Genomic DNA, 24,619 nt, shown 5'->3' with positions numbered 1-24,619 from the left:
CTTAACGCAACGTATAGCTGCTGAAAAGCCCCAGATAGGGAAAAAGATGAAGCGAATCCAGTAATTATGGTAGCCTTATTGTGCTATAATTGGAAACAGTTTTGCAGCATCCAAACTTACCTTGATAGAATCTCAATTAGATCATTACATGGCTGGATCTTGGACTCAATCAATTTGCTTGGAACTATTGCTACGCTACCAGCCTAGTAAGATCTTCTGGAAAGATTCATCTCCATGGAAATATAGGTGGTCAAAAACTAGTTCTTCAAGGATTATTCATCCCCTTTTCTAGGTAATCTATCTTCATTCTGAAAATTAGAAACAATTATATCCTACATGGCATCGACTACATGGCCGTGCACTCTGCCAATCAAGAAACTTTGATCTATCTTCTTGCTGATTTTACTAGCTCGATCCACGAACCCAATAAAACTTTCAACCCAATCATCCAAAGAAGCTCATAAACTCCCTACAAAGATAGAATCTGCCTCCCCTGCAATCTTGTTCTGTCTTCCCTTGCTACCTTCCTGTCTCCCCATCTCGACACTCTTCCACCCCTGATCCTGCCGGATCCGACTGATAGTTCCCAAACAGGCCCTAAATTTATACTAGTTTATCTTCAAAATTGAGAAAATGTGCAACAGATGGGTGAAATATATTATTCAGGATTAGGTAATGGCCGTAAAATACTGACTTTCCTGAATATAATTGTATTTTTTGTTTCATTGCATGCCCATCAGAATCTCCAGTCCTGCTTTGCGTCCCATGGGCTAAACCATAAGACTAATATTAAGAAAAGGATAAGATAAAAAATTTCGGGGGTGGGATCTTCCTACAACTCGAGTTGCAGAGGATTAGTCCTCCCTCCCCTAAATACACCAATTTCAGTTCAGTAATATATGGTAATAAGCAGAAACTGAAATTGTAAACAACCACATAAACCAAACAGAATGCAGGGCTTGTACAGTTCATAAAACAAGATGCAGCCTTCAATTTGTGTATGTACATATATAACAGGCTCGATACATTATCTGAATAGAAATACATGAACAAGGCTCCAAGATAAAAATTTTAATAAGCCCTGGACAGTTACCTCTGCTTATTCCATGCCAAGAATAGAAGCTGAATCTGTGTTCTGTTGTCATGAAGCTATGAAGACAGGTGAAACTGACCAATCTTACAAACCCACATAATGTAGGCTACCATAGAATAGGAAGGTATTATCAGTTCATAATTATCTATTGGCCAAGATTCCTCAGGAGCCGCTCAACTGCCGCATGGACATTACCAGCAGTGGCACTCAGCGCTCTGATGTTCTCCTGAGTATCAAAGAAACCCATTTCCTGAAGTTGAGACAGCTGGGTTGCATAAAGCTCTTCTGGTGGCACTGCAACCACAAAAATAGCATCCATTTCATGAGTTCAGCAGAGATGGAATAGTTTCATTGCATTAAAAGACACTAAAATATATTCATGGAAATAGTAGGATGTTCACCATTAGAGGTATTAGAAACACCAAGACCTCCAGCCCCAAGCCCGCCAAACATGTTCATCAACAGTTCCAGCCCTGCATTGTTAGGTGTACCTGTGACCAAGTGACATTAGAAAATGCAATGGAAATGCAGCTGACATGGGAAAAAAAGGCATCCCATGTTTGACAGAACTAAATCAGTCCAGTCGATATGCGTTAACATCAGTCACAGGTTCAACTTCCATAAATAACTAGAAAAGAATTGACAAAGCACATGCACAGCAACATAGATAGAGACGTGCGCAAGCACGCGCGCGCGCGCACAGAGAGAGAGAGAGAGAGAGAGAGAGAGAGAGAGAGAGAGAGAGAGAGAGCAAAAGACTGGTTTTCTGAATGCACATATATATAGAAATGCCCACATCCACACATGAAAATAATGTTGCATCCCATACATGTAAATGGAGGCAACAAACAATACTAATGAGACAAACAATATATGTGAGCAATAACTTGGAAATAATTTAATAAGTGGTGAAGTCGCATTGAACAATTGTCGGCCAAAGATCTGATTATTTGCCAACAATCAGAGCATTAATAGGCCAAGTATCCATACATGATCCAAGAGTTTCTCTGATAATATAGAAAATCAACAAATGTATTAGATGATTTAGGCCTTATTTGGGGGAGCTGTTGGCAGTAGAGCTTTTGGAAGTAGAGCTTTCTGAAGTAGAGCTTTTATAAAAAGCTGTTTGCTGTTTGCTAACTATATTTATAAAGTATTGTGTCACTTTAACATGTGTTTGATGAACAAACTGAGAAAGTACTTTTGTATGACAAAATTACCACAAAGGACATTGCATAGTATTATACAACAAAGCATAATAAAAAATATAACATATATTAATACATAAATATATGATATAATATAATATTACTGTAATGTAATATAATATTATTATAACATGGTAATATAACATTGTCGACTGTAGCATAATAATTTAATATAATATTAAATTATTTAACATAACATATCAATGTATTATGATATAATATAATATAATATAATATTTATAGTATAATACAATAATAAAGGTACAAAATATTATAATTATTAGCATACATTAATTTCTCATAATATAACATAATATTAAATTATTTAACATAACATATTAATGTATTATGATATAATTTAAAATAATATTATATTTATAGTATAATACAATAATAAAGATATAAAATATTATAATTATTAGCATAAATTAATTTTTCAAAATATAACATAATATTATATTATTTAACATAACATATTAATGTATTATGATATAATGTAATATAATATTATAAAAAAAATTGGAAGGAATGGAGAAAGAAATTAAAAATTTTTTCTCCTAAAACGTGATTCAAAAGATGCATATAAAAATAAAAAACAAGAATACTTTCTCTTGCATGGAAGACAGTCTGATCCACGGCTAGAGTTCTTTGTTAGGGTTCCACCAGATTTTTAGGTTTATAAAGGGACAAAGTATATAATTGTTATATTTTATTATGGATATTTTGGGAAAAAAAATAGTTTTCCGACAAAGCTCAAAATAGCTTGTTCGAAAAGTTCCAAACTGGAGCTTCTCCCAAAAAGCTGTTTTTAGCTTTCTGAAAAAGCTAAAATAGCTTCCCAAATTTTTTACCTTTTTTCATCCCGAAGTGCTTTTGAAGGGTCAGAAAGTGCTTTTTGGCCCTCTAAAAGCTCCCCCAAATGGGGCCTTAATAACATCTAATCAATTTCACCAACAGCTCACCAGCATATAACAATACGCTAGAGATATACTAGAAAATGAACGGATCTCAAATGACTAAACAAAGGTGGAATAGCCAAAAACCAACTCATAGCTGAACAAGATTATCAATACCTGTCCCACCACCTGTCTGGTTTTGTTCCCTGCAGCCAAATCAAAAGTAATCCATGTATCAGTGGCTAACAAATATAGCCAGTCAAATACAAGAGTATCAAAGAGAAAAATCATCTAGGAATATACAAAATTAAGAAAATGAAAAAAGCTCAAGAACCACAGCAACAAAGGACGGAAAATAATGGACAAAGTTGCAAAAAAAATACAGAATATAGTATAAAATTAAAAAACAAGCAAGAGCAAAAATAAATGAAAATCCAGAGCAAGGTTTCAAGTATTGAACCCTAACAGCCAACCTGGTACAGTACCTGGACACTACAGGTGCTCCATGCATCCATACCGGCACATGGTACAGCAATTGTTCCCAACTCCAACAGTGTACCATTGCCAATATGGGGGCATATCATACTGACCCGGCCTTCACCAATAAGGTACTGATATAGGGTTCAGTATCGAGACTTGAAACACTAATTTGTAGTTCATAGGAAACCATGCTTTAAATTTCTTGTGAAAAAAAAAAATGACACAGATGACAGACATGAAAAAGAGAACAGACAAAAATAAGTATAGGTATGTGACTACTTACTGGCTTGACAGTCGCTGACCAATCACAGATAAAAGTGATTGCTGAAAGGATAAAAGTTGCTGCAGGAAAGAGCTGTTCAGTTTACATCAAAAGGAACCAAAAAATAGAATGCAGAGAATAGTAATATACTAAGATACCTGAATTGTTTCAGGAGAAGTTGACTGGCGAAGAACTTCTGGATCTTCCAACCTCTCTCTTAACCGAGTATCAGTTTCCAACAGGTCCTGTATATTGGGATTGAATCTAAGTATATTGGGATTGAATCTAAGTATCTAGCAGCAATCAAACAATCACAAAATAAGAAACCACACACCAAGGGTTGAATCATACAACATAAAGCAGATTCTACCTGGTTCCTATACTGAGGGTCAGAAAGGAGGTTCTGCATCATCCGCATAATGGCTGGATTTTGCATAACTTGACTCAGAAGGGGAGAATCCTGCACTCCAGTAAACATCTGCTCCAGATCTGGTAAACCAAGTCCACCTAACCCAGCAATGCCAGGCGCCCTTGCATTGCTGGAAGGAGTTGAACTAGTGTTTACCGTCTGCCCACCTCCAGCTGTGGAATTAACTTCTTAGGTAACCAGACAAAAATGAAGAACATCAAACTTTAAAGACTAAGCAATCATAAAGAACATATGGTACTCACCATTAGAGCTCCAAGGATTGGGAAGTGGGTTGGTGTTTGGCGCAGGAGACCCAGCAGCTGATTCTGAACCAGTAGTTGATGAGTTGGGTGACCGATCTCTGTTATGGGTATCACCCTGGTTCCCTAAAAGAGCAGCAAATGGGTTTGACCCCATATCGCTGTCCCCAGCCATTGTTGTGGCATTCAGAAAGGGTTCCTGCACAGTTTCATACATGCGCCTGAGCATGTTAAATCCTTCTGGAGAAGATTCAATGTTGCTCATAGCCCGGTCTGTGTTCCGCATTATCTCTCGCATTAGCTCAGGATTTCTTGCTGCTTCCAGTGTCTGCCGCAGAGTGCTGGGATCATTAAGGATGTGTGCAAGATCAGGATTGCGGTCAATAATTTCACGCATTTGTGGATTGCTCATGATTATATTTCTCATCAACTCGGGATTATTCATAAGGTTCTGGATGGCAGGCATGTTCATTATTTCTCTCATTATATTGGGGTTCTGAGTTAGCTGCTGCTGCACCTGCTGAAGCTCTGGAAATCCAATCCCAGATAAACCAGATCCCCCTAAACCAGCCATCCCATTAGCACCAAGGCCTGGAAATAGTGAGCCTCCAGAAGCAGCTCCGGCAAGGCCACTGCCTTCATTTTGAGTCCTTGAAGCTCCTAGGTTGGATGCAGCAGTGTTAGCTGATGATGGTGCAGCACCACGGACCAAGTGAATAGTATGATCTGACTCCAAGCCTAACCAAGATAAAATGAGAATCAGAGGTAAGTTTGGTCAGAAGCCAAGTAGAGCAAGAACAAAGGCCAAGATAGTAAAAGAAAACAACTTGAAGCTTCAGCTATATTAAATTGGCATACCAAACTTTCTCCTCTTCTATATCATAATTTTGTTAGAATACCATTGGCGTCTTCCACTTGTGTCCTCGACCATGCTTCTATTATTCAATCATATACTGGTAATAATAGTGCATGCTCATAAAAAATACATCTCTATCTCATAACTGTAGATTATATCTTTAATTCATAACACCATCTTTCTACAGATCCCATGCATTTGGTATTATGTAACTACATTATATGTTTCTTACCTTCTCATGCCTTTGAATGTTAATATATCTAGATGCAATACAAAGCCTATCCTATATTGCTAATTCAATATGCTGAGAATTAAACATTCATTTTAATGATAGGGTATTAGTAGACATACGCACTTCCTTTGTGGAAATCTAATGTAAATTTCAAAAAACAACTAGAAAAAACTTCTTACTAAAGCAAAAAAAATGATTTCATTAGCTAAAGAACCCACAGTTAACTTTCTTTTCCTTTAGCTATGTGCAACATAGTATCAACACGCTATATAACTGAGAGTTATATTAAACTGATGCATTTTATTAGGGAGGTCCGAGTCTTATTATAGTTGACGACCATGATTCAATCAAAAGAGATGACAATATCACTTCTTAAGTGAACTGTTCCATACAATCAGATTAGGACTGCTGAGAAGGCATTTTGATACATTCGTATTGCATTATATTAGGCTGCAAAAATATTATTCCACCATTTCGGAGAAATATTTTTAATAGTTTATTTGGGTCAACAAGGCTAAAAAGGTAAAAAGTGGGGCCAAACTGACAATTCAACGACCACATCGCTTCAGTCTATACCGCTTGAACCAACCCGTATTGACACAGTGAATTTACTGTGCTGACCAAACTGGTTCAATAGGGGCCATATCATGGTACGTAATTTATCAGACAGTACCAATATGGACCTTTAGTCCTGCACTGCAGCTTTTAAAACATGGAACCGGTCAATTTCTTTGAAATTCCTTGTTTCTCCTTTAACCTCCTCTAACCTTGAGCGCAAATGGTGTTTGGCTGAGTAAGCAGGATTAGTGGGCATTAATCTACATAAATCACAAACAAACATATCCTAGAATAGTAGAGCTGGATTTTCAATTTGTCTAAAGCTATTCATCAATTGAAGCAAGCATGTCTTTGAATTTTGATGACAAAAAGGGTACATATCAATTTATTGTTGGCACTAACAATTTAATTTTGCAAAGCAGATGTTATAGGAACACTTATCCCAACTATAGTTTTAAACTCAAGGAACTACCTAATTATATGACAGCAAGGCATATGTAATTTTTGAGTTATGGATGACTTTGTGTGATTTGGAAATATCTCAAGGAGGTATTTGAACGAAATAATGCCAATCTTGGTTCATGATTTCTTTTTCATTTCCTTGAGCCACATAAGGCTTTTCATTTTTTGATCTCTAACCTGATTTCCATATCCAATTATAAACATAATCAACCATCAACTTCTGCACTTGCCGTTCATCTTATCATTACGTCCCTTCTTTCTTGTAATATAACCATCGATAACCACTAGTCCTTTTTCTTATGGTTGCAAATGAGCTAAGCAATGGGGACCAGCACTCCCTTAAAGCCCCTAACCCTTCGATGCCCATTGAAGGCAGTATTCAATTCCAAGTCACTTGTTACACCACCAAGAGACTTTACCAATGGAGGGTGCTGGCTAACTAGGCCGGTCAAGTCTCTTGGTGGTTGTGCCAGAGAGGCCTAGTTTCAAATCCTGCCTTCACTAGGATTTGAGGATTTAGGGGTATTTGTGGGAGGCTACTTCCATTTTATAGCTTACTTCCTAAGACTGCTACTACTGAAAAAATAGAGAGAATGTACCGATGATCCAATCAGCACCTTCAATTTCTACCCCAATATAAACTTTTGATGCTTGTACATTTTTTTTTCAAATTACATATAGAATAATCAATGATTGGCAAGACAAATCCACTCAAGTCATCCAATGCTTGTTTCTCATGTTAAGTTACCAGTATCTATAAGAATCAACTTTATCCGATCATTGTCCTCGCTATACCTTTGTTAATCCTCATACTTTTCCAATATGCTTGCTTGAGTTTGCTTGTGTATAGACCTCATACCTCTACTGCAAGGACTGAACTACTGAAGTGTTGATCAACAGGATCAGCATAGACCAGCATGTACTGTGCCAATGCATGTGGCCTATTGCATGTCAGCACTGGTATTAAATACCTTTATCTTCGTTATATCATTTATACATTTTCTGAAACAAAAGAGAAAAAAGAATTGAGCTAAAAAATTATTAAGCTCAGGGTTCATTTATCTCCCATTTGTAATACATATAGCTAGAGTTTGGGCACCATGTACTTGAGAGGTAGTATGGAATACTATAAAATGTTGTGCTTAGAGAAAATATCGCTAGCCTTAGCTGCAAATATTGAATGAGTCAGGAAAATTGGTCAAGATACAAATGTAAACCTTGTTAATTATTTGATGACATATTGATTAAGAAAAATAAAAAACTATAACTCTCGGAGAATCACGGTTTTATTAAATTTGATGTCTTCTTAGCAACACTAGTCGATGATGGAAGTTTCCCTTCTATTTGTTTTAAGTAGGATTTCTTCATTGGTTTCATGGACTACAATTTGGAAGCCTTTGATATTCTAAGACTAACCTTAAGACAGGTTTTATGCAACACGAAGCAATGTCAACATGGAACAATGGAGCTGAAACCAAAAGGAGTAAGTCAAGTAATCTGAGCTAGCTAGTGAATCAAAATAGTTGTGCATAGGACCCTTATTTGGTAATTTGAGCATTCTTTACTTTCTAGGTCCAACTACAAGTCTTAGGTTTGAGGGCTACATAAGCTAGGGTACTTGATTTGAATAAACTTCGTTTCATAGATTTCCTTTCAAGGGAATATGGATCTATAATTAAAAATAGAAGTTCAATCAGGATAATGATGTTTGGACTTTGAAGTCATAAAGCCAAAATGGTCCCATTTGAAGCAATTAAAGTCACATATGGGGCATCAAGGCTTCAAATTATCATATACTTCTTTTTTTCTGAAGTTTTCAAAATTTCAGCTATTAGAAAATTTTTAACGTAGTCTTGTTTTAGAATTAATTATCAAGACCCAAGGTCTATCGTACCGCCCGATACGGGCGTGCCGTACTAGAAGAAAACCAGTACAAAACACCCTTTTAAGTCGGTACAAGCTCCGTACCAAGACATACCGCCTGTATCGAAGCGTACCAGTCCGTACCGAGGCATACCGAGACGAAAATTGAGAAAATGGGTAAGAGAGCTATTTCAGCACAGCAGTGTACCGTTCTGTACTATACCGAACTAAACCGATAAGGTACCGACGGTATCCAGTATCCAGCTTGCAGACCTTGTCAAGAACATTAACGAGTTAGTAGCATTTTGGGCATGTAGTTCAAAGTTCATTTTGAGCCCATGTATTTATTTCATAAGTAATATATAGCATCATCAACAAGGCCCTCAAAAGTAAGATAAAATCTACATAACAAAGAGCTTGAGTCATGTTAAAATAGATTTATAATGGTTTTTTTTCCTTACGCTAAACTAAAACCGCTGACTTTGTGCATGCTTATAGAAGAATATTACAGCAGTAACAAAGAAAAGTTAACAGTTTTCTTCTTGTGCTTTTTGTTGCTTCTTCTCTTGCCTTCGGACAAGTGGTGTCTTTTTGACCTTTTAACCATCCAAGGTTGCTCCTCTGGTTTAATTGAATCACTATCTATATTTACCTTTTCTGCTTCTCTTCAAATCAGAAACTAAACTACATGAAGGGGACAGGTAGAGACCCTATCACTAAATCAAGTCACCACACTACTCTAATATAACCAATCTTTGTGACAAAACCATTACGAATATCAAACTCGCATCAAAACACTAAACGGCTCCAATATCTCAATGACACAAGAATTAGAAATATCGAACTCACATCAGCAAATCTGTATCACAAACTTATCCTTCTAAAAATTTTATGCAATGACAACAGAATACTTAAGTTGTTTATTAGTATAAATTTAGAATTATTGTTTATGTTGACTTTTTGGAGTGAAATTTGAATTTCATCCCAGATTTGAAGGAATGAAATGAGAATTAGAGTTTGATGGTAAAGATTATATCTTTTTTTCCTTTGGCGCGTACACTACGGGTGCATATAGTTTGTACTGGAGCAAAACTTTTTTTTTTTGAAATTTTTGAACTGAAGTCAGCAAACCATTTGCCGACTTCACTCAAGTGAAGTCGGCAAACTGTTTGCCAATTTCAAATTTTTTGCAAACTTCCAACTGAAATCGGCAAGCCATTTGTTGACTTTAGTTCAAAATCGGCAAAAAAACAAAATAGGACTCTATTTCAAGGCGAAGCGGGGGATTCCTATTTCGATTAGGGCTTCTGAGCCCTTTCTCCCTCTTTCCGAGCCCTCTCTCCCTCTCGGCCTCTCTCTCCCCCTCCCTCTCCCTCTCTCTCCCTTCCTTCCTCTCCCTCCCCTCCCTCCCCCCCTCTCTCTCTCTATCTCTTTTCTTCTCTACTTCTCCCTCTCCCTTTGTTTCAAACCAAGGTAATGGACCGTGTTGGTAATCGACCAGTACAGCCCGAGATGCCCCGAACAGGCCAGTTCAACACGGTTCAGCCAACCATGCTCCAAAGCATCCAAATATACCTATCAAAGAAGGCTCAATTTATACCTTTTACTTCTAACCCCGCAACCTTGTTTCTTGGCTAGCCACACTTTGTCCTGGCTTAAAGAGATTCCTTCCACCACACCATAGTAAATCACTTTGACTCAGTTGACCTCCCACGAAAAGAAAAAAAATTTATGAAGGAAGGTTCAATAATGATAAGAGCAAGTAGAGATATCACAAGTCTTCATATTTCTCAAAAAGATCATTATTACTGATGCAACAGAACACACTCCTCAATGTCCAAATTTTTGATGAATCATCTAGGCTTAAGAACCATAACATCTTCCATAACCATAAGTCCAAATCATTTTGATATTCAAAAATTTATTCCAAATAAACTAAGCATATAGAATTGAGATCTATTGTTATCCATCTCCATTAATCTCCAGAGAAGCCATTTATGCTTGTTTCTGTGAGATCTGTACGCAATATGTTCGAATGATGGATGAGATATGATCTAACTTGATTTATTTATCTTTTTCTTCATTTTTCTGGTAATTATTTTGACTTTTCATGTACTTTAAATTTTTAATTATTTTTAAAACAAGTCATTTGAACTGCCAAATATTGCAGAAATTAAACCCATACGACCAAATCAAAGGCAAAAGTAACCTTTCAAACCTCTAAAAGTAGCCATACTAAACTCCAAAAATTATTTACTACTTATATAATCAAACAAACATATCAGCCAGATACCTTAAAATACAAAATAAGATAGTCCAAACTCCAAAAGGATTAGCGGCATTAGCCCATTTGACTAGCTCAATTGTTGGTTGAACTAAGGCATCCGAAGGCCCAATAAGTTCAAACATACAGATTGCCTCTAATACGTATAAAATAGCAAGAAAAACATGGGTCATAAGCATCCCCTCTTTAGTGCTTCTTAAGTAGGTTGGATTTTTGCCTAAAACAAAATCTTTTAAGAGTAAAGAAAATCAAAGCACCAATCCATCTCAACTTACTTTTCATATGATCAGAACCAAAAGAAAACTGTGTTGATTCACCGATCAGCTTACTAGACAAGTCACAAAATAGAGGGCCCTATTCACTTTATCTTTAAAAAGAATAAAGAGAGTCAAAGCACCACTACATACTCTAAGAACCTAAAGCTCATCATTGTATCCATGAAATTAAAAACCCCTTACATAAATTGATTCTCAAACTCTGAAACAAAGAACCAAATTTGCCAAGGAAACTTAAAAACCTAAATTTCACTTTCCTCTTTCATGCTAAAACTATCTCTTTCATGCTCAAACTATCTTTGAGTGCAAAATTCCACAATACCATTTCAAAAGCTTCATATCACATCCCTTTGGTAGTATTAACTGGCACAGCATGCTCCTAGCCCTATCCCACATTTCAAAACCCACTCGAGCAAGCATCGAGATACGAAGGAATTATCGTGGCCAAGCCCAATTTCAAAAGGAAGTTATTTTGAAATGCTTCATCTTTATCAAAAAGTTTCCAGCCAAATAAGCTGATGAATATGAAGCATAACTTTCAGTATTCTATCTAATGGTAAAAGCAATATACAATGTTTGGTGGACTAATCAAGAGTACATGATGCAGCAAGGATGAAATGCTTCACATTTGTCAAAAAAATTCCAACCAAGCAAGCTGGCGTATATGAAGTAAAGCTTTCATTATTATTTCTAATGGTAAAAGCACTAGAAAATGTGTCGTAGTAGACTAAACTAAGAGTATGTGGTGCAGCAATGATGAAATGCTTCACATTCATCAAAAAAAAATACAACCAAACAAGCCGAGGTATACAAAGTAAAGCTTTCAGTACTATTTCTAATGGTAGAAGTCCTAGAAAAAGTGTAATAGTAGACTAAACCAAAAGTTTTTGATGCAGCAAGGATAAATTTCCTTTTTTTCCAAAGAAAGGAAAGGGGAAGAAAGAGCTCATAATTTCAATTATCTAAAGAAATTAATTATTATAGAATGACAACAATTATTTATTGCAAATTTTCCTTTTAAAACAATGACTCAATAAATGAATCATTAAAGAACAAGTTATACATGAATTTTCGATAACACCAAAATGATAATAAAAACATAACTTTGATAATATCCTGGTCCATCATTATAAGCACAGAGGATGCTTAACTATAAGTGGAAGCATCATCAATAGGTCCAGGAGAAAAGGTTCCATTTTCCAAGCAAATCTGATAGCTTAGTTTGAAAATCCAAACACAAAGAACTATGGATCATTGTAGATTAACAAGAAGATGAATAGAACATCTATTTACTAAATCCTTGTCAGTATATTCAAAGAACTTATTTTAACAATATGGAAATTATCTATGATTTAACCAGCAAGATTTGGAAGCTAACAAAAACTAAACTTGTTAAACCTATTTTTCTGATGTGTTCAACTGATTTTCATAAGACTGAATTTTTTTTGGAATTAGCAAAGTTGAAAATGAGCCATTACACAAAATGTCTCTAGCATCATAGGTATATCAACCGAGATGGCTTATAAGCTTCCTTAAAAATTGGTTGAGATACTAGTAATTTTGAGTAGGAGAATTACAAGCCAAACATGAGCGAGGTAAGCCAGATTAAGCTCTGTTCGATCTTGTTACATATCACAAAGTTTCAGCTCAAGATAAGCTCATTGTATCAAGTTAGCTTGATTGATCGGAGGAGGAGAAACCAACAACGGGTAGGAGCAGAGAAAAACCTACCAAGTGAGAGGAAAGGGTATCGAAGATGTGTACAAGAAAGACTTCTCACCTTTCAACGACCAAGAAGGGGTCAAATAACTAAGAAGGAAAGATGTGCCTCATCCCCACATTGCCATCCTTCTCTTCCTCTCCGCTAATCTATATAGATCCAGATTTGGCACCAGAAAAGGGGCTATCAAGCAAGCCTCTAATAGACCGACATTGTAATCGGAACCCTACCACTCAATCAAGGTTCGCCGAACTGATATTGGAGTGTATCGGTCTGCGACCAATTCGAAATGGTACGGGTCCGTATCCTGCCATTCGAGGGCATACCGAAACAAAAGAGAGAGGAAGAGAGGGAGGGAGGGAGGAAGGGTGAGCGAGGAGGGGGGAGGCCTACAAATGAGGGCTTTATGGCATCAAAGAGAGGCCAACGAGCGACGTTCGACAGGACAAGGAAGGGGAGATAGAGAGAGAGGGGAGAGGCTTACCCATGAGGGTTTCACTGCATCGAAGAGGAGCGAAGCAAGAATCGTACAACAAAGAGAGAGAGCAAGAAAGAGAGAGAGGGAGGGGAGAGAGGGGAAGGCTTAATGAGGGAAGGTTTCAAGGCCTCGAAGAGGGGAGATCTTCTGGTGGAGAGAGTGGGAGAGAGCATTGAAGACTCTCGAATCATCGAATCGCAAGGAGGGTGAGAGTTATTAAGCAAACTGAAACAAAGTGCCAAACCGTTTCTACTTGGCACCGGTTCGGTTCGGTACATGCTGAACTGCATGTTTCAAGTCAATGCAATGATGGCAACACTCAATGACCTTGTTACTTGAAACCCTACCACTCAATAAGTTCTTATACATGGCTATTGTAGATAAGATATAATATCGTCGAAGCCTCCAATGGCATCACAAAAACACAACCACAACACATGGGAAATGATAATGAATGCTAATGGCAGGTCCAAAGACATTGAAGGGGAGCATCAAGATGAAAGTGGAAAGGACTTGTAGAGAGGCATGGTTTATGTATCTTAGTTTGATAGTATAATATCAACTGTTAAACCTCAATGTCCCAGCCAAGATGTTCATCAAGAGATATACGTAATAGCTATCAAATATGGATCTACTAATTGTAATTCTATAAATATATTAACATCTAAAACTAAAAATAAATAATTTTTTAATAAGTTTATTGTTATATCTATACTACATTAAGAAGATATGGTCTTAAATTTTGGAATATTCTTCTATAGATTCAATCTGTGAACTTTTTGGATGAATTGACATTATATTAATTCTAAGAAAAGGAAATAAAGAAATGCAATCAAATATCAAAAAAATATTTGGAAAGAAAACACCATCAAATATCTCACTATGTTAGGAAGAAGATGCCATTAAACATATTAGTATATAGGATAGCAGGTGTTATCAAATATTCTAGTATATTGGGAAAGAAGAAGCAATGGAATATCATAAACAATTTCCCCTTTTTTTGTTCTATACTCATTTATCTATTGGGTAAAAGTGGATAGGATAGCATCCATTCAGATCCATTTTTGTAAACGAATCTATCCATATATAGATAAAAATTTGAGCATCGAACTAATATCCATATCCATATATGTTAAATGAAACAGATATAGATGTAAATGGATACAGATGTAGACAGATAACTATCCAATCCATATTCGAATATCCAGTTCTGTTTGTAATCCTATTTAATCTTATATAGCACTTAGAAACTTTTAGAAAAAAAATAACCATATTAACATGTTACTGACTTAATTTACCTTCTATTTAGTGATATCTTTGATTTTATGGTCACAAAATTTAACTATCTATCTTATATCCATATTTATATTTATACTTACAATATCCAAGATGCAACCATATCCGTTTAAAACAAATATGGATATAAATTTTTGCATCTGATTGGTATCCGCATTTGTATTTGTCAAATATAGATGGACACGAATATGGATAATATTGATATCCAATCTGTATTCGATTCATTTCCATCCCTATCTATTTGCTATAATATGAACCCGCCATAAATTTCAAAGTAAATGAATTAAAAAAAATAACAACAGTCTATAATGTCAAACATGCATTGCACATGTCTATTTGCTTGTTTATAATGTCCAATCGTGCTTCTTCGAACCGAGGTTGTAGCCACGTGCGTCGATCCAGGGAATCTCTACGACCACAAACCGTACAGAGGATAGGCTGGCCATCCGATGGTGGAAATCTCCAACTAACATAGCTCATTATGTAGATTCACCCCCCAACACCCACCCGGGTCTAGGGATGGAAAATCTAGGAGAGGATCGACTACTATCTTGCTTAGGGAGGAAGTAGAGTTCTTAGGATTAGGGCTACCCCTTTTTAAAAATGAAAGGCGGAAGTTACTAAATCTAATATAAATCAAACTTATTTGAGCCTAGTATTGCCCGTCTTTGACTCAATTTATTTCAAGCTTGGAAACCTAGCTCTAGCTCAGCTCATTTGCTTACCAAGCAGTTCACCCATATCGAGCCAAACATGACTAACTCACAAATGTCTTGCTAGTTGGACAGCCCTCACTTAAAGATATTATTGTACTTTATGTTATCACCAAAACTATCTAACCATGAAACCTTGTTGTATTGAAAAATCTATGAATCTAAGGTTAACAAATTACTAGGAGACTTCTAACCTTTAACTGACTATAACACCAATCTTTACCGAGTCCTTGCCAATTCTTCTAGCCAACTTTCCAAAATCGTAAACACAACAATGCCTAAAACTACACAAAAGAAGGAAGAAGAAAATCAAGAAAAGAGGGAGGAACATATTACTAAATTTCATTTTCTGACCGACAGATTGAACAGAAAAATGCACAGCAGTACAATCAAGATAGCAGAAATAGCTGAAATTGTCAGCAAAAAGTAATTTTAAACAGCCATTTGGATCTTACTGCTAACAAATTAGGGTAAAACAACAAAGCGGTAAGAAACAAAAATGATCCAAGCCAAAAATATGCCAACAGCAAAAGAAATGAATCCAGGAAGGGTCCAGGCTAGCCTATATGGTAATGAGCAGTGCTTGCATTCAAGAGTAGAAGCACTATTATCAATTTTCCTTTAAAAAATGATTCAATAAATGCATCATTATAGAACAATTTATACATGGATTTTCAATAACATTGAAATGATAAAAATAGCATGACTTTAATCCGGTCCATCATTAAGCATAAAGAAGATGCTTAATTATAAGCAAAATGGAAGAGAAAAGGCTCCTTTTTGCAAGTAAATTTGAGAGCTTAGTAGATAATCCAAAAACAAAGAACTAGTCACCATTGAAATTTTAACAAGAAGATGAATATACATCTAATCAGTCAATCTTTGCTCAAGGATGGCCAAACATACCGACCAGCATCTTCGGGACGTATTGAACCAAACCAATCCAGACCGGCATGGTTTAGCCTATTTATTTTGAGACGCTCGCAAATGGTTCCATCCTTGGTTCGAGTCACGATGATTTGATTCCCCACTCGTCTATGTATTTGAGATGCTCCTAACCCTAGCCTGAGTCATGCTGATTTGATTCCCAGCTCCCCCCTGCTCGAGATGTTCAAGAGAGCACCCTCCCTAGCCGCCATCCATGTTCGAGGGTCCAATAAGTCCCTACCTCCCTCTCCATCTCTCTCTCTCTCTCTCGCGCGCGCGCGCTCAAGTTAGTGTTAGGGTTTCTCTTGGCCCTTCTCTTCCCCTCCTCCCTCCCTCCCTCCCTCCCTCTTTCTTTCTCTCTCTCTCTCTCTCTCTCTCTCTCCCTCCCTCCCTCCCTTGCATGCTCGAGTTAGGGTCAGGGTTTCCCTCAACCCTCCCCCTTCCTCCCTCTCTCCTTTTCCCTCTCCGCTCCCTCCCTCTCTTCTTCTCTACTTCTCTCCCTCCCCCCTCCCTCTCTAGTTCTCCCTATTTCAGTAGCCCCAGAACAGTACGATACAAACCCGTACGTACCAAACTGGTCGCCAGTCACCCTTCGACACCAGTTTGGTGAACCTTGTCCTTGCTAGTATATACAAAGATGATGACCGCTGCACCACATAACTTACTTTAACAATATCGAGATATCTAAGATTTAATAAGCAAGATTTGAAAGTTAACTGGCATTCATAAAATTGTTTATAGCTATTCGATCTTTTCTATATTAGTGCAATTGAAAATGAAGCATCATAGAAAAATGTCGGATTTAGCATCATAAGTATACCAAATGAGATGGCTTACAAGCTTCCTTAAAAATCTGTCGAGAAATTAGTAACATGGAGTAGGGGAATTACAAGCCCAACACGAGTGATATAATCTAGATTGAGCTTGTTTCAAGCTTGTTACATATTACAAAGTTTCAATTCAAGCTAAGCTTAATTGGTATCGAGCTAAGTTTAATTGGGCTTGATTATTCGATTGATGGAAGGAGGAGAAACCAGCAATGCATAGGAAGCGAAGGAGAAAAACCCAAATGAAAGGAAAGGGCATTGGAGATGTGTAAAAGAAAGACTTCCCACCTTTCAATGGCCAAGAGGGGATCCAACAACTAAGGAAAGGTGTGCTCCTTCCCACATTGTCATCCTCCTCTTCCTTCCTCTCCTCCATTGATCTCTATAGATCCAGCTTTGGCACCAGCATTGGGGCTAATGGTGATGCCCCCAACAATCTGACCTTCTTAATTAGAACCCTACCACTCAATAAGTTTTGATACATGGCATTTGAATTATTCCAGATGAGACAAATGTCATTGAAGGATCCAATGAAATCACTAGAACAAAAGATAATACATGGGTAGAGCTAATCATGGGCCAAGCTTGGGCATGAAAAATGTCAAATTTTAAGTAGGCCCGGCCGAAAGCCTGACTAAAAATGAATATAGTTTAGGCCCGAGACCCAACCCATGATCAACTCTACACAAGGGGAATGAATATGAATGATGATGGTAGGTTCTAAGATAATGAAGGAGAGAAACACAATGAAAGTGGAAATGATTTAATCTAAAGACACCATGTTTGTGTATCTTAGTTTGATAAAGTCTAATATCAATTGTTAAACCAGCCAATACGTTCATTAAGTGATCTACTAGTCAGCTATCCAACTAGAATCTACTAGTTGTAATCTTATAAATGTATTAACATCTAAAACTAAACATAAATAATTATTTTAATTAAATTTATATATTTATACTATAGTAAGAAATATATTTATACTATATCAAGAAGAGATGATCTAAAATTTTGGAATATTCTCCTATAGATTCAATTAGTCAACTTTTCGGATGAAGATGGCCTTACATTAATTCTGAAAAATAAAGAAAATAAAGAAAATGCAATGAAATATCAAGAAATATTTGGAAAAATATGCAATCAAATATCTCACTATATTAGTGAAAGAAGATGCAATAAACTATAATAGTATGTAGAATAGCAATTGTTATCAAATATTCTAGTATATTAGGAAAGAAGGTGCAATGGAATATTGCAAACAATTTCCTTTCATTTCTTGTTATATACTGATTTATCTATTCTTCTTATATTCTGTTTGAATGTGATACGAACTCATCATGAATCTAAAGGTAAGTGAATTAAAATAAAAACAATGATCTATAATGTCAAATATGCATGGCACGTGCCTATTTGCTTGTTTACAATAATAAGCAAGCTTATTTGAGCCTAGCATTGGTTGCATTTGGCTCATTTTATCTCTAGCTCAGTTCATTTGCTTATTGGAACGTTCACCTATACCAAGCCAAACATGAGTAACTCACCATAATCTTGCTCATTGGACAGCTCTCGCATATTATTGCACTTTAAGTTATCATGAAAACTATATAATCATGGAACCTTGTCGTATTCAAAAATCTATGAACCTAAAGCTAACAAAGACTCGGAGATTTCTAACCTTTAACTGAATATATACAAATTACACCAATCTTTACCGAATACTCACCAATTCTTCTAGCCAATTTCCCAAAATCATAAATACAAGAATTCTTAGAACTACATAAAACAAGGAAGAAGACAAGCGAAGAAACTAGAAAGAGACTTATTACCCAAGTTTCATTTACCGATTTCACAAATTGAACAGCAAAATGCATGGCGGTACCACCAAGACAGCACAAATTAATGAAACTATCCAGGAAAAAAACATGTATAACCAGCTGCTAAGATCTTACTTCTAACAAATTAGGGCAAATCAAGATTTCAAACAAAGCAGCAAGAAATAATAATGATCCAAGCCAAAATTACGCGAACAACAAAAGAGAAAAAAATGAATCCAGGGAGGGTCCAGGGCTCACCGTAGCTCGCTAGGGTTTGGTCATCCTTCAAGATCCGACCTTTATAGATCAACCGCTGCTGCTCAGCCGGCACGTCGCAGCTCCCGGCGACGACAATCTTGAACGCCTCAACGGTCGAATCAAGCGAGGTCTGGACCGAGAATTTCAACCCATTGGAGCACCGTATGTGGACGGTGGCGCTGCTGCCACTACTGGCATCGTGGGTGTCGCCCGCCTTGCTGGAATCGCCGTCGACACCCATGCCAGGCAAAGATCGGAGCCCAAAACCTAAAGGAGACGAATCCGGTTACGATCTGCAATCAGAGAAGGGAATCAGAGCTTCGAGAGGGCGTTCGTTTCTCTCTTGATTGGGAGAGAAAATGGGGAGAGAGAGATGAGGGGAATCGAGAGGTCGCGAGGAAAAATGGCTTTCACCCTTTCCCTCTCGCTTTAGGGCTGCGACTTCGGTTCGGCTCACCTCGCCGAGGCGGGGAAACCTTGTCTGCAAGCGACTCGCACAATAAGGACAGTACGAAAAGACCACAAGCCAGGAATGTTATAAATGGCGGTGACCATGCGTTTGTCCTGATTGGGATTGTAGTCACGTGATACACGTGAAATACACGTGGAAGATGGGTTTTATGATTCACATACCATCGTGCCAACCCCCGTTAGCAAACACCATTTCTTAGCCCATGGTGGCTAGTTTAATTACATTAGCACCAATCTTAGGGCAGTCGCTGCAACTTGCAAGCCATCCGATCCCAACCTAACGATGAACAAGTTGGGCCTAGAATCAAAGTTAAATCCGTTGAAACTTTTAGATCGGATTTGGATTCAAGATTTTATACAAGACCCGAACCGGCACGACTATCTAGCTCATCACATAGATATGCAGACTTGTACATGCATAGATCTATACATATATACGTAGATATGCAAACAAAAATACATAAATATATACATATGTAATATTAGTTTTATTTATATATCCCTTAATTGAAAAATTCAAATGTAATGACATGTAAGGATATGTATGGATATTTATACTTAACTCAATCATTGTTATATATTTGACCATCAAGTACTTATTGTTCATGATTTAATTTTCTAATAAATATTAGATGTTTCATTGATAAATTTTTTCAAGCATGGATTTTTTATCTTGTTTAACTCTTTAAGATATGATATTTGATACCTAATGGATACTCGGGCCCGATTTCTATCTATCCTGAACTTGATAAATATTTTTGCCATCCTAATCAAAGCGTGATGTGATGTGATCCTTCGACGAACCAATTACAAAACATAAAGGGAATGAGTCTAGATTCAGTAAAACCAGGACCTAACTTGATCCGGTAGACCTTTCGCAATCATGCACAAAATGCATATTTAACAAATAAATAAATAAATTATAAGTTTTCAAGTGCAAAGGCCAGTCTTGAGCTCCATCATCCTAACCTAACATAGTTTTCGCAGATTTATTCGATATTTTTTGGATTTTATATTTATGGCTACATCGAAAATTATTTTTTAGCTTAAATATATAGTATCCTACTTAAATATGATATGGTCGTTAAGTTTTCAATGCTTCATTGTTTAAGTATGTAGGAGGTTCGAATTATTTTTTTGTGTATATTAATTTTCATACTTTGTAAATTTACATGAGATATAACTTGTCACATGCTAAGAGATATGACTTCTAAACATTACTCCTAATGCCAATACTGATTATGCTGGAACAACTTAAGTTCCCGATCGGAATCAGAATATATTGGAATGGAAATCGGAATAGTCATATTCTTTGACCCTTTTTCGTGGTTAGAATTGGAATTGAAATCAAAATGAATTTTGAATATTAAGAGAGAGCCGAGATTGGTTTTGGGGGATTAATACATTCCTATTTTTCTTTGAAATTGGAATAGGAATGGAACTCCCTACCAACCAAACTACTATAATGGGGGTCACTCATATTCATTCCCATTCCAAGCCCAACCCCTCCCCATTCCCCAACCAAGCATGCCCTAAAAATATTTGTAAAAATAGTTAGAAGATGATACTACTATTAAATCTTATGCATGATAAGTACATTATTGTGTATGAAAAGCTTACTATTGCTAAGGATTTGCATAGGCCAACCTTAGGCTATGTTTAAATACTAGTTAAAGGGTGCATACCATAAGGTTGTCTAACTAACTAGCCAAAGACTGCACAAAAAGTAGGGGTGAAAGTGCATCAGATAATATCCACCCGGTTCTATTTTCATATCTAAAATTATCTAGATATGGATAAAAATTTAAGCATCCGACTAATATTCATATCCGTCAAAGAAAAGTAGATATGCCGTCTTCACACTCGTCAAGTGTGAGCCGCCGATGTACCAAAAAAAAGAAAAAAAAGAAAAATAGATATAGATATGGATATGGATATGGATAGACAATTATTTGATCCGTATGAGAATATCTAATTTTATTTATAACTCTATTTAAGTTTATATAACACTCATGAACTTAAAAAAAAATAAATAACTATATTAATATACAATTAACTTGATTTATTATTCACATAATAATATTTTTGATTCTGTAGTCATAAAGTTTAATTATCCGATTTATATCTGTATCCATTTAAAACAAATATAGATCTAAATTTTTGCATCTGACTAACATTTGCATTCATATCTTTATTTGTCAAATAAAACAAATATGGATACATATATGCTAATATTCGATCTGATTTCAGCCCTAACAAAAAGGTATGAACAACCTTTTCCAAAATGGCCAAAAATGTAGGTTACTTGTAATACCTGGCCCCTTTAGAAGCTGGATACTGAAGAGCACTTGATTGGAAATATATATATGACTCTCTCTCTATCTCTACATTCTCTCTTTGAGTTGGGCGGGCTCCAGCAAAGGGACTCTCTCATGTGGTTTTTGACAATATTAATAAAAGGAGCTTTGACCTTTGCCATCGAAGGGCATACTAGCCTCCATCATGGCCCTTGTCAGACACCACTAAATTTGATCTCACTCGGTCTCTATGAAGCTAGCAGTACGGTAGTTTGATGTTCATCGGATAAAGTTACTATAATCTAATCGATCTGAATTATTCAGCACTACCGCCCAGTTAGATCTATTGCATCCTCTTAGTTTCTCTCTTTTCTTCTCTTTCTCTCTTTGCTTGATCTATAGACCTAGTGGAGGGTTTCGAGCCCCTTTGCTTTGGATCCAAGTTGATTCCAGTAAAGGGACCTTGAGCTGTTCCATTAATTGGGTAACATGCCAGAGTCACCCTAGTTCTTGATGAACATTGTTGGGCTCTATTATCATCAGCTTCTTATTGATTTATCTACACCCTATCCTGGTTCTTGATCTATAATTGATTAGTGGGATTAACCTGATCAAACCAATCTACACCGTCGGGCACCACCACCTATAGTAATATTATCCAAAGAAGAAGATGTGTAGAAATAGAATACCTCGATATGGTCTATAAATTGAGGATTTTGAGGAGAATAAATTTCTAAAATTATCTAGATTGACAGTGTACTTGTGAGGTGAGTAATGCTTCACTAATCTAGATTTATGGCAAATTTTTAGATTATTATATCAATCAATTCTAGATCATATTATTCATGTTGCATGAATGTGATGGATGATACTTTATTGAATATGCTTTATTTTGGAATATTATGACGTTGCATGATCCACACTTCCGATCATGCATTGCCATAATATTCCAAAATAAGCATATGGCCACCATCGTCATAAGCACATAAATTAATATTCCATAAAGTTGTTATACATGTCTTTCTTATATTATTAAAAAATGTATGCAATATAAGTTTTTTTTAATACCATAGTCCACCACAAGTGAGCCCATCTGGCCCTAACTTTGCTTTGCCAACACGTCATCATCACTAGCAACTAACTACTATATTATTCGGTCCACCATCCTGTAATAGTATGCAACCATAGCAAATGTGCCGGTTGCTATAGCATCTCTTGCAAATCTAGAATTCAGACATATGAGAGAAAAATTCTTTCTTAAATATAAAAATACTTCTATATTGTTGTCATTCCATATTTCAGAAACTAAAAAGTTGTTATACTTAGATTACATAGTATGACGAAACAAAATATTACCACGTCGCATCTACGTCCACATCCATACTAAATCTCTTTTGATTTAGAAAGATAGAGCTTAAAAAAGAGAAGTTAGAAAAAGAAATATAGAAGAAACTCCCCTTCTCCCTCCTTCCAAATTCCAACCCATCTTCTTCCTTATCATCTATATCTTTCCTCCCTTCTTTTTGATCCTTTTGTTGTTGTTGTTATTATTATTATTATTATTGTCATTCGTTTCTCTTCATTTAGATAGTAAGAAGAATAAGAGATGCCCCATTTAGCAAGCAACAAATCATCTCAAATGTGCGACACTTTGTATATACCAAGTTTAAGCTACATTAAATTAGGCATATGCTTTCTAGAATTGTTATGACAAAAGTGAACTAAACCACTCAAACTAAATTGTACAAACTTGTGACTGTTGTAGGATCACATGAGACATGAAATTAGTGACATGAATAGAATGCAGCATAATGAATTTACTGCATGATGTATGAGAATATAAATGCAATATGGAGTCATATAAGACTACCAACTCCTATATATTTAAGGGCCATAAACTAAATATATATCTTTTGCTAAATTCACTCTATCTAATGCTATACAGGCCGCCGCAAAGCTAGGCCGATCATGGACCAGGCTTAGTTCTGGTTTTAGGCTGGCTAAGGACTGCGCCTTAGAAAGATGATATAGCATGCAGTGGATTCTACTTGGGACTTGGGAGGAATCATGCCCAATCTACTTACCATGTTGAACCTCACCAATTTAGTTTGAGATCCATGATCTTAAGAAAGTTCTTTTCCCTTGTTTTTAGAGAAGAAAAGTTAATATTCTAAAATAAGTGAAATTAAATCATAGATTCCTAAAAATGACTTTTAGAGCAAGGAGTACAAGATCATCGTGATAATATAGCTCAAATGCAATTGAGCTATATTATCACGATGAATAAAAATCAAAGAGGCGCAAGCTTGTAATCTTCGATTTTCCGCCTTTGAAATGCACTTTTGCTTTAGTTTGATGTGAAAAGTTATGTTCTTTTGCCCAAAAAAGCCCATGATTCCTCTTTCTTGTAAAAAAAAAAAAAAAGTACCGAAAGAGACTGTAGCGCATTCCATGCAGTAAATGTGTACCAGAAGACAAATAGGGTACAGAGCCACAGACTGGATCGCATCTTATGCTGCACAGCTTCGAAAAGATCCATTGGCTAATTTGTGTCAGATTGTAGCTTTTGATTCTGCTGGTTGCAAAAATATTGTTCAAAATAAATAATGACAGCAAAAATTGTATGCATGAAAAAAAAGATTGAAAAATTTAGGCATATTTGTATAATTCTACTCCTTAACTT

At 36.3% G+C, this 24,619-nt stretch overlaps 1 protein-coding gene across 3 annotated transcripts; it reads right to left on the bottom strand.

Annotated features, from left to right (window-relative positions):
- Window positions 1-937: 937 nt before the first annotated feature.
- Window positions 938-19,699, bottom strand: LOC103706874 (ubiquitin domain-containing protein DSK2b-like). Of its 3 annotated transcripts, none has more exons than XM_008791134.4 (9): window positions 19,626-19,699; window positions 19,169-19,461; window positions 4,612-5,346; window positions 4,310-4,521; window positions 4,098-4,184; window positions 3,961-4,019; window positions 3,375-3,403; window positions 1,495-1,584; window positions 938-1,387 (listed from the first exon to the last, which is right to left on the bottom strand). In XM_008791134.4, exons 2-9 carry the CDS (start codon window positions 19,407-19,409, stop codon window positions 1,239-1,241), a joined length of 1,602 nt encoding a protein of 533 aa, XP_008789356.2. In that variant the 5' UTR covers window positions 19,410-19,461; window positions 19,626-19,699; the 3' UTR covers window positions 938-1,238. The 3 variants fall into 3 exon arrangements, with proteins under 3 accessions (XP_008789356.2, XP_008789357.2, XP_038979783.1); XM_008791135.4 differs by having other exon boundaries at window positions 19,583-19,676; XM_039123855.1 differs by lacking the exon at window positions 19,626-19,699 and having other exon boundaries at window positions 19,169-19,601.
- Between the last annotated feature and the right edge of the window lie 4,920 nt (window positions 19,700-24,619).

This window comes from Phoenix dactylifera, chromosome 2, assembly GCF_009389715.1.
Source record: "Phoenix dactylifera cultivar Barhee BC4 chromosome 2, palm_55x_up_171113_PBpolish2nd_filt_p, whole genome shotgun sequence".
NCBI classification, from domain to species: domain Eukaryota; kingdom Viridiplantae; phylum Streptophyta; class Magnoliopsida; order Arecales; family Arecaceae; genus Phoenix; species Phoenix dactylifera.
Note: the sequence above shows the minus strand (reverse complement) of the source record. Positions and strands in the feature narration are given on the sequence as shown.